The sequence below is a fragment of the Zosterops lateralis genome (assembly GCF_965231275.1).
Source record: "Zosterops lateralis genome assembly, chromosome: 4".
Lineage (NCBI taxonomy): Eukaryota > Metazoa > Chordata > Aves > Passeriformes > Zosteropidae > Zosterops > Zosterops lateralis.
This window is the reverse complement of record NC_139765.1, coordinates 19,698,998-19,710,499: the sequence shown is the minus strand read 5'-3', so window position 1 is coordinate 19,710,499 and position 11,502 is coordinate 19,698,998. Positions and strand designations below refer to the sequence as shown.

The 11,502-nt window shown below is 41.8% G+C and overlaps 1 protein-coding gene across 1 annotated transcript in view; it reads left to right on the top strand.

Annotated features, from left to right (window-relative positions):
• Positions 1 to 3,784: 3,784 nt before the first annotated feature.
• Positions 3,785 to 11,502, top strand: part of APPL2 (adaptor protein, phosphotyrosine interacting with PH domain and leucine zipper 2) — a 33,234-nt gene continuing 25,516 nt past the window's right edge. The window contains exons 1-2 of the mRNA XM_083860511.1: positions 3,785 to 3,896; positions 8,717 to 8,815. Of these exons, the coding sequence (XP_083716637.1) occupies positions 3,843 to 3,896; positions 8,717 to 8,815 (153 nt within the window). The 5' untranslated portion in view covers positions 3,785 to 3,842. The remainder of the gene's footprint in view (positions 3,897 to 8,716; positions 8,816 to 11,502) is intronic.

Below are 11,502 nucleotides of genomic sequence, written 5' to 3'. Positions count from 1 at the left end.
TACTCTGCAACTAGTCTAACCAGAAAAACATAATTATAGTTAGCTCTCCATTAATACTGGGTGGATTATCAAATTTGGAAATAAATTAGGCTAAGGATGCACAACAGCTGCCTTGTTTTCAAACAGTCCAATTAAAGCTGGCAAGGCTTATTAACTCACGAATGGCACCATCCAGGCTTGTCCCTGCTGCTTCCAGCCCTGAGTTGGTGCTGGGCAGTTAGGGGGGAAAGCACTTGGGCAACCCTGGAAGCCTGGCACTGACACCTTCAGTGCTGCAGAAGGCACAGTCCCAGCTGTCACCTCACATTCTGGTCTTTTTTGTCACACATCCAGACTTGACTGGCTGGTTACCAAGGGATGTTCCTAGCCATTCTCAAACAGGAAGAAGAGTGTCCTGGATAAAACCACAGTTTCAGGTTTGAAGACGCAGCAATTTCTGTGGACCTACAGTAATAATGGAAGATTTTATATCATTTTGCCAAGAGATTTGTTTAGGAGACAAATCTTAAAATTCCAGATGAATTCAAATTTTCTTCTTTCCTTTAAAATTGGTCATTCTCCCAGCTATGAGATTTTTTTTGGCTACAGTCAGGCTTTTGCTGGAAGGTAGCATCATCTTTTCTTAGAAGCAGTACAATTAGTTTATGTAATGAATGACTTTATACTCAAGTATGAAGTAATTATTTATTGATTTTACTTGATACTATGATTTCTTACTAGTTTTATAAGCAGTATGAATCAGTTTATTGTAGACATTCTGAGGTTTTTTCTAAAGTTTTCACACTCTAAGAGCCATTTTTCTAAACATAATCGAGTCATCTATAGGTTACAGAATACACATATACAAATTAATTGGGCTGCTTCCTGGAAGTGATCTCCAGCTCAGTTCACACTTCCATGGCAGGTCTTTTGAGTAGTCAGTGACTGATTCTGGGTACTGTGCCTACTGTTTCCCTATTCTCTTTCCATATGTTTAGTGCTCCTAGAATCGCTGTAAGAGTGCTTTTCACAAGCAAGACTTTTTGCAATAGGTGAGTATATTGCATTCAATACCTGTATATAGAACATGGAAACTCAGGAAACACAGAAACTGTGTTTCCTTGTGTCAAAGAATGAGACACCTCTACCCAAAGGACTGACCATGCACAAGGTCCCTAACTTCTTTTTATAAAACTGCTAATGCTGTATAAATAAATTGTTGAAATGTTTGGTAGTAGTACTGTGGGTTATTTTAATTCTTTTAGAAATGTTATTTGGCGTTACCAAAACTGAAGAATAATTCTTGAGAGCCATTAAAACCAAGTGGCTGGGAAATTAATTCCAGTTACTAACAGGAAACTTTCTGAGATTCAAAACCATGAGGTTTTGGGAAAGGTCAATAAAAACATTTTGATCTCTATAAATAAACAATCTGACAAGTTTATAGCTGTGTTAGAAATGATGCAACAAAGAATGACAACTAGTAAAAAGCATCACCCTTCAGTAAGTTAATGAAGTGCTTTTTATTTATTTAAATAAAACTAGTAGAACTTGTTTTGGAAATAACTATCCTTAACTTTGGAATGACAACAAGCTTCCACTCTTGAACCTCAGACTAAATAAAGCCATCAAAGGAAAGAAGACAAAACCTTCCAGGTTATTGTGCTGATGTGAAATAAAACCACGAACAACCTCGATGCTTTCTTGGTGAAGGAAATACTTCAACCCAATGGGTAAGAGCTGTTGCTGAACTACTTCAAGACAAGAGGGGGAAAGAAAGAGGCGAGAGTTGTAACTAACACTAAGTATTTGGGAAATATTAAAAAATGCCCTGAAGCTACTTCAACAGATACAGAAAATCTGATGAAGCATGGTTTTCTTGTTCTCCATTAACTTCAATTCTCCATTTTCTTTCATCTCTGATGAAAGAAAAAATAAGACTTAACACAGACTGACAAAATTGGCTGAGATGTTATCATGGATTCTTAAGCCTAACGCCTAACTGGTGCCCTATTTCCTATTCTGTAGAAAATAAAAAATCTCTGACCTCTTTTCACCATTCTAAAATTCTCTGAAACATTATTATGATCTGTATCTATATTTATTTTCTCTTTATGTAAATACATACTGTCATCCTTGGTATTTTTGGTATTAGCTAGAGATTTTTTATTATGGTTCAGTGTCTTTATTCAGGCAGGAAAAGGAACTGAATGTGAGACCTCTGTTTTTACTCAAAGGCCTGGAACAGGGAGTCCAGCTTCAGGACTGGTGGAGCAGTCCCACTGTTACAGCTTGGCACATTGGGTTAAAGGTCCCATCACAAGCTTCAGAAGCAATACCAATCAATGTCAGACACACAGAAATACCTTAGCCAAAACTACAGGGTTCAGTGGTCTTTCTCATACGTAATTAAAGCAAACAATCATCCAGTCAAATCTGCAAAAAGTCTTTTAATCAGGAAAAAAACCCTCAATCTTTATTAGCAATCACCTTGTCATATAAAATGTTTACTATTGCTTAAGAAGTGGGAAAATCCAGTAGGACTTAGATGCAAAAAGCTGGACAATATTAATGTGTAGAGTTCTTCTACAATTCTAGCTGCATTTTTAAAAATTATTTTTCTTCTTTTAAAAGACGGTAGCAATGTGAGTTAAGATTGTAAAATTTCTTCAAAGATGGTATCATTTTACGGACAGCATGGTTGTTTGCATATTGTTTAATTAGCGGGATTCTTCAGAAGTGGGTGGCTTTTTGGGGTTGTTTTGGTTTGTTTGGGTTTGGTTTGGTTGGTTGGTTGGTTTGCGTTTTTTTTCTAAAATGAAATTCTGAATGTGAGTATCTTCATTTTTTCTCTAGGCTCTCTGGAGCAACAAAAGCTACAGCTGACATGAATGGAGCAACTTATCAGAAATCTGTAACCCTGGACTTTTGGAGAAGCTAAAGCATCTAAAAGCAATGAACACCCTTCAAAAGCATGTATATAATCAAATACTCACAGATCAAGCTGTGCTTACTTTCCAAACATTAATTTTGTTCAACTAAGCATCTGAATTAATGTCCAAATGCTGGAGTTATCCAACACAATTAAGACAGCATCAAGACAGTAATGAAAACATCTTAGTATACGAAAGACTAGCAACTTTAAAATGCATCCCTTCTAACTCCCCAAGTGTTATGACTTTATGGGCTATGGCTGTGTGGGGATTTGCCCGTCTGGAGCACAACAAGGTCGGCACTTCCACTTGCAAAGTTGTCCACGGACAAGAACAAATGCAGATGCCACAAACTGATAAGCAACTGGTTGTGCCGATCCCAGGCAATGTCCCTGCCGTGCACCTGAAGAAAGGGTTCGCCCACAGCTGGAGGTCCCCAAGCCTCACTAGTTCAGGCTGGAGGGGGTGATCTTCCCCTGGTTTTTATCACACCCACGGCACCCTCACAGCCTCTATCAGCTGAGGGGGTAGCCAGAGCCCCTGCTGCATCCCTCCTCCGGCAGCCCTGCTCTCAGGGAGCGGAGCTATGGGAGGCCGCTCCCCCTGCCTCCCGCGCGCGGAGCAGGGCATGGGTCGCCCTCCAATCTGGGCCCTCCATCCCGCTGCCCGCCGAGCTAATGGCGGCCGGAAGCCTCCCCCCGCCCGGCCCTCCCCGTGACTCGCTTCCTCCAGCGGACGGGAACTGGGCGGAGTGAGCAGCCCCGGCCCCGCCACGGAGCCGTCCAGCCGTGCCCGCTGCCTGCAGAGCGCCGCGGCCGCCCCCGCGGGGACGGCAGAGGGAGGGACGGACGCCGCCGAGCCTCGCCGCCGGGGCGTGCCAGCGCCGCGCACCCCGCTCCTGCCAGGGCTCCGCCGCGCCGCAGCGCCAACATGCCGGCCGTCGACAAGCTCCTCCTGGAAGAGGCTCTGCAGGACAGCCCGCAGGTAGCGGCCGCTGCCGGGCCAGCCCGTCCGTCGGTCGGTCTGTCCGTGTGACGCACCTCAAGGCTCGGTGCCGGCGGGCAGCCTGCGGGTCTGGCCGGGCCGGGGTGGGCTCACAGCTGGCGAAGGCCAGGGAACAGCGTCCCGTGGCGAGGAGAGGGGTGCCGGGGGCGGTGCGGGGGTGACAGCGCGGGTAAACGGCTCAGGGCGAGCTCGGCGGTCGGAGCCGTCGGGGAGCGGGGACGTGCTGAGGCGGGCGGACGGCACCCGCGCGGCCGCGGGGGAGGTCTGGTGTCCCGCGGGGCGTTCGTCGGGGGAAAAGCAGGCAGACAGAGTCTGCTCCTCGGGATCTCTTGGGACGAGGGCTGTCCCCTAGCGTAGGGGGCACTGCGCCCTTTCTCCTCACCGCCCTTAGTGAAAATTCCTATGGCTTTTTCCTCGCACCATCCCGTCTGGGTGTGCGCTCGGTGGCTGTAAGGGTTGCCCTGAACAGCCGAGGTGTGTCGGGGAAAGACAGGTGGGCAGGGCTCGGTGCGCTGGCTTCCTCCGAAGGGAAAGGGACACCTGTGCGCGTTGAGTCACCTGGCCACGGTGACAAAATGGGCTGGAGGATTGTCACCGCCAGCGTGCCTGCTCCTCAAGGGCCGCAGTGCCGATACAGGACCTCTCATGAGGATAAGTGAGGCGAATCCCACCGGAGGTGACCTCCTTCTGAAGGGGTCTCAGGAACGAAGAGAGGCGGTCGCTGCCCTTCTCGAGTGCAGGCAGGGGAGGATGTTCCTCTGTTGGCCTCAGTGCAGGGCTGGGGAGCTGCCGGGAGCCGCGATGTGCCGCAGCTGCACAGGGGGGACCCCTGGCACCCCAGTGAGAAGAACGTGCCGTGTCTTGATGCGTTCAGGGGCTGGTTGAGTGGAAGAGAGAAGTAACTGGAAGGGGAAAGAGTGGAAATTGACTGAGGGGTGCCGAAGGTGTGCTTGGGGACAAAGCGTGTTGCAGAGAGAGATAAAAAAGTAATTGGTGAAGCAGGGAAAGAACAAACGAGGGCAAGGTGGATCAGTATGGGCCCAGCTCCCAGGTAACCCTGTGTTGTAATCCTAGCTTGTCTGCTGATAGATCAGGAGGAGGAATGAATAGGTAAGCTGTGGAGCAGATGGTTGCAAGGTGTTACAGAGTCTATCATGAGACATTTTGAAGGAGAGATTGCAAGTGTACCTGTCAGGACCTAATGTCCCTATATTAATTGCCTCGTTTTATCCTGGGTGTTTTTTTTTTTTTTTTTTTTTTTTTTTTTTTTTTTTTTTTTTTGTTTGTTTGTTTGTTTGGTTTGGGGTGTTTTTGTTTTTGTTTTTTTTTTTGAGGGTTTTTTTTTTTTTTTTTGAGGTTTTTTTGTGTAATTTCATGAAATCTCATTCTAGTAAGAAGGATTTCCATCATCTGTTTGATATGGTGTATTTGTAATCATCCTTGGTAATTTTAAACACTGAGCTGGAAGAAGTGTTGAGTAATATGATGTTACACCAAAGTCAGCCCTGCTTGGAGCAGAGGTTTGGACAAGGTGACCTGCAGAGTTCCTTGCCAGCCTGAGCTTTTCTGTGTTCCACAGTTTACCAGAATGTACTAGATTTATAATGAGTAGTTAGTAAACTTTTTAGTGTTAACCTACCCACTGCCTCCTCAAGCTGAAGAAATTGACATGCAGGAGAAGTGAACTGATTTACCTCTTCAGTCAACACTTCCCTCAATGAATAAAAATATAACAGCTGAAGGCAGCTGAACAATGCACTGAACTGAATTTGGAGGTTATTGTCCTTCCTATGTCCTGAAATAAAGGCTGTTAGCATCTCCTTTGCAATTACTGGAATGTCAGGCTGTGCGTAAACCTGAGTATTGGCAGGGTGTTGTGCCTTGATTTGGTCATTGCTTTGTCTTCAAGCTCTTTTTGGGGGGAGGGACATAGTTTAATTTTTATAATGGCCCAGTGTTACTAAAATATATTATTTTGATGCAAGGAAGCAGGAGTGGATTTTTTCAGTCTTTTATATTTTTATTACTTTTTTCACTGGGGAGAGCTTTAGATTCATAAAACCAAGGCAAGAAATGGGCAGCAAGGCACCTGACAGGATCATTTACTTTTGTGTGAAGGAACCTGATTCTCTTCTGCTCTCTGCAGTCACAGGAGTGCAAAGGGATGGTGAAATGAGGATATAATGTCACTTTGTGTAATCTGTGGGAAGTATGTGATTTGCATGCAAGACCAAGGAGAATTAGACCAAAGTTATTTCTTCATTATGTTTCTGAAACTTGATTCATCTCTCCCCATCAATACAGTACTTTTGTCTTGATTTGTCTCCAGACACTGGCTGAAAGAGGCCATAAGAAGTTTCTTAATTTTGAGGTGTTTGGCTACAAAACAGAGAGAAATTTATGTCAGCAGTCATGCTAAAATCAAGGGAAGTACTTACATAAAACTAGAAAATTTCTTCCTATTTTTCCAGAAGCTGAGATAATGTTATGAATAATGGGGCCTCCTAAATGTTAGTTTAATATTTGGATTACTGGTTTATTTCAGCAACATTAGCTGTTATTCTAAAATTTGTCAAAACAGCCACAAAGAAAATACACACATGTGGGTATTTTGTTGCAGTGATTTCATATGGTATTCTTAAATGTAAAAGTTTCCAAACTGTCTGAATCATTTATTGTTTTTATTATTTTTGAACAATGTGCTAATAACAGAGGCCAAGACTTTCAGAAGTTGGTTCCTGGAGCTGTTCTACCTAAAGCCATGTTTAGACAAATGAAAAATCTGAACCTGAAAAACTTCAGTAAAATTCACGAATGTAGCTGACATTCCTGTATTTGGGAACATTTTCCAGCAGGCAGAAGTATGTGATTTGTAGCTTACTTCAAGCAATTTCTTTATAATCTTTTAGTTTTGGCTTGAGATTTAGCTTGATAAACGTTGTGTTAAGTTTTATATTTTTTGCTTTCCCCAGATTTATCTTTTAACCATCTTTGTACCCTGTACTTTTCACATGCTATTGTAACACAAAACAAGGCAGTTGAGCACTGTATAGATACAAGATAGTTTGTTGATATTATTTTGCTTGTTTTAATACATCATTAAAGATAAAACATTTGAAACCAGATATTTTTGAAAATCAATATGTTTTTAGTTACTGAAATAATATCTTAATGTGGAAAACTCTCAAAAATGTGCTGCTGTCCTTACAGGGAAGTTCTGTACCAAGGTTCTTTAAACATTTCAGTTCCTGGTATGCATTTCATTGACTTGAACTTCTCTCCATTCTCTGGTTTTTATGTTCTCTTTATTTGAAAACAATACTTTGTAATGCATATTCCCTTTCGTGCTAAGATCTCAAACTAGTTTCCCAAACTGCCAGCATCTCTCAGGTAGGAAGTGTTGTAAGCAGCTCAGCACATCGGCAGAGTGAACTGTTGAAAGCTTTTAAAGTTACTCAGAGTAAGCAGGTTATGAAGAGAACCCAAAGACTGACTTCCAGGTCATGTATTTTAACTGCTGAGCAGCACTAGTTTCTGTCTTAGATACTTCTCAGCAGAGGTGAAATGATGGTTAATCACAGGCCAGGATTCTTGAAGGATGCTGGCGTGGAATTTTTCAGGACCAATTTTCCAAGAAAGTGTGGGCAGAGAGTTTTGCAGAGAAGAAAAAATGCCTTGGAAAATGCATGTGCTGTCTGTTAAAATAGTGGAGTATCTTAAAATTTTAAAAATAAATTTCCCAACTTTGAACCTGGATACTTTAGGTACATTAGAGATTCCTGTAATAGGGAGATAAATAAAGCACTTGCTCTTTTACAGGACTGACATGTCTGTAAAAGTACTGGAGTTTATGTATGTCCCTCATGTAAGCAGATGATGCTTATTATTGTCATGTAAGTTAACTGTACAGATGGAGAGACATTTCCAGTTAGCTTCAAACAGATTTGATTTATCAAAGCTAAGACTAAGTATGGACCATGACTTTGTTAAAGGGACAACCTTTCCTCTTTAATTATTATAAAGATCTACCAAATTCTGGAGCCCAGCATTATTCTAAAATATCTTTTCTTTCCCGTCTTGGGAGCTGTGTTACCAGCATAATCCTTTATTCCTGATGATTCCATCTCAACAAACCAAGGGAATTTGTGTTTTTAAGCTAACTCAAGTTCTTCCTTCCCCTTCCTCCTTGCTGACAAGGATGAATTAACAGAGTGAAGAAAGTACAGGATATCTCCAAGTGGGTGTATCCTTGTGTGCCTCTTGGAGATGAACACTCAGTTGTTTCACACCAGTGACATCAGCTCGCTTTGGCCGTGCCCCCTAAGAGCTGCTCAAGACAATGGGCAGTGAATAACAGTGTAAATTATCTCACTGGAGAGGGGTGCTTTCAATGCAGTCTGACACTAGAGAAGTAAAGTGAGCAAGCAGTGGTGTTTGACCCCCAGTCCTTAATGTGGTTTAAATTACTGTCGTCAGCAGGAAGATATTCAGGATTTTTTACATTCCTAATTATGTTGTAAGGCCTGTCTATTGGTAGGAGCAAGAGCCTGAGATTGGGGTGTGGCTGCAGCATTTTATTAGTTTGTCTCCTTGTGCCTCAGTTTACCTATCCATAATAAAAGAACTAATTTCCACATGTTTAGAGATTCTGAATAAACAGAATCATGCTAATCAAGGGCATATTATTTCTTATTGCTTTTTACTTTTTACTATCATCTCTTTGTAGTTGTTTGATTCTTTCTAATATTTCCTCTCAGGACTGAAAACTGTTTTGTTTTTTTTTTTTTCTTTTATTGAAGACTCGTTCTTTGCTCAGTGTCTTTGAAGAAGATGCAGGAACTCTTACTGAATACACAAACCAGTTGCTTCAGGCAATGCAACGAGTGTATGGTGCCCAGGTAATTTTTCATTTGTATTTCTTTTGTTCAATGTAGAGTAAAAGATAAATTGCTATTATGATGCTGTTATTTACATTAGAGTTGCTAAGTACATGTACCTTCTGTGTTTTAAGAGGAGTTGTGGGTGTTTTTCATACGATAGCTCAACCTCTTCCTGCCTTGATGCTCAGAAAGCTCATATTCATGAAAAAAGAAGAGTTATTTACTTTGTCTCCAAACAATTAATTGAAGCAAAACTGTACTGTATCCTTACCTTTTGGGGAGGCCAGCCTTGACAAAATTGCCTGCCAAAATGTATTCCCAGGTCTCCACACTGACTTTAGGCACCAGCTTTGATGCTGTGACTCACCTCCTGGAGGGAGCTGCCCATATCCATTGATTACAGAGCAAATCTGCATTTTGGGTTGTACTAAAGTCAAGTGCCTGCAGTAGTTGTGAAAAAAACATGACCAGGAGAAATAACATTTTCTAGAGTGTTTACATGACCTAGATAACTAAATCCTTTTTGAAAGTAAAACCTGTAAGGGAAATTATATCCAATGCTTTGGAGAATGTAAATCTGAGTGATTTTCAGTGAAGCTGATTCCCATGTGCAGAAAATTAGGTGTTTCAAAATGCCATGTCTGGGTCTTTAAAGACATACACGATGTCTCATGGAAGTTTTGCAAGAATTTATGTAGGTTAAATTGCTGAGTTCACTAGAAACAACTTTTCTATTCTTAAACCAGTAAATCAGAGTACACAGAGAGATTAGGAGCTCAGGGGTATATTGAATTTCGCTGCAGAGTGCCTTATCCTTACATTATTAGAAGTCAGCTCAGCTATAAGTCTACCGCAAGTATATATCCATTTGGTGGGATAACTCTTTGGGTGACTGATAGTTTGACATGGAAGAGCCAGGTATAGGCTGCCAGATCCTGGCCAAATAGAAGATCCAGCTTTGGAGAGGTTCAAAGTCTTTATGTCCTGGATGTTGTGGAAATGTAGAGGTTTACAGAACATCTTAGGTAGATAGGAAATGATGCAAGGCATGGCTGAGGGGCTCAAGAGGTGACATGAAATCAGCACTGAAAGTCAGGGATAGGCATTTTGCTAGTCATTGTGCTTTAAGAGTGACAGAGTGTGGGCGTGTTGGGTGGCAGAAATCTGACAGCAAAGACTGGATAGGATTGAAATGGATGAAGAAGGGAATCAGGAGATAAATCTGATTTTCAATGTCCAGCTTGTAGGCTGCATGTCTCTTTCCAATGCTGATGACATTGTAGGATGTCATTTTAGGAAGTGATTGCTCTGGTCTGTGATTGAAGAAAAAAAATGCTTTTTCTGCTTTTGCTTGCCTCTTCCTTTCCCTCTTGGTTTTTAGCCTTCTCCATTTCTGTTTCACCACAATTATGACATTTCCTTTTTCGTCTCAGTACATTTACCCATCAGTATTTTGCAGTACTACTGAGTCTACTTCGTTTTTCTAGCACGTTTTGGCCACTTCTTTCCTAAACACTGCTTTAGTCTGATGTAAATATTCAGTCACTTGTGCATATTGGATATATCCTTTGAAAATGGTCTTTGGAGTCTGATGCAATTTTGAGATGTAGAAATAGAAGGGTAATGCTGAATTGCCTACTAAACATAAATGGACAGTTAAGAAGAATGTGTGTGATATTTCTTGGTTGCCTAATCACAACTTGAGAGAAAAAGCACTTTTGTTGCTGGGTTATCTGGGCTTCAATAGCAGCATATTAGAAGGTGTTACTAACTCTGTAAAAGCTGAGAGCATTGAGAAGCCATTTGCTGAATTCACCTTTTTATTTTCCTGTCTTAAATTTAGCTGTCCAAAGTCAAATTTTCTCTTTGCAAAATCATGTGCTGCCCTGATTTCCATATCTATAAGATAGGAATTACAGATACTGACCTACTTTACAGCAGTGACTTGGGATCACAGTCACATCAGTCAGACAAGCAGCATGGATTGTACCAGTTTCCAGTACTGAAAATCCCCGTCAAAACACTTACGAGAGTTTAAAAAAAAGTTAATTTTGTTTTCTTCCATAGTTCTGAACTTTAACATTTCCCAGATGCCTTAACCATGTTTTCAAGATTTTTTTTGGGCTGGCTTACTAGGAATTTGGTGTTTCTTGTGATGAAAACCCATATTTTCATGTAATTCAAACCACTGTAACTTGTGATCAAATAGCATTAGTTAATATTGCTTCAGTGCAAAGTCTCAGGGGAGTAGCAATTACTACCAACTGCATGCTGTTAATTAACCATGTGGATATATGTATATAGGTGTCTAAAAACACTGCTCTGTGTGGAGAACCAAACTAAATTTGTAAAGTGAGAGCTCAAACTTCTTTAAGCACTTGAATCAGTGCATTTGAAAGGAGTGTAAAAAAGAAATACCTGTCCATATTTTTTAAAAACATTTAGGAAAATAGGAACCCTTTTAAACATTTTTTCAGATTTACATGTATTTGAGCAGGACTTCAAAAAGAGTGTATGAGGGGATGTGCAGCATCCTGTGCAGCAGTGGCTCTGCTGCCTGGGCTGCAAATGGGTGATGCAAGGGTAGCAGATTGCCTTGGCTGCAAGGCCCTTGGTGCTTTACAAGCCTCTGGTTTGCCTGCAGGATGAGGACAGTGCTCTCACCTCCCTGGGCACCCACACCACATGGGATCACATGGTGACTC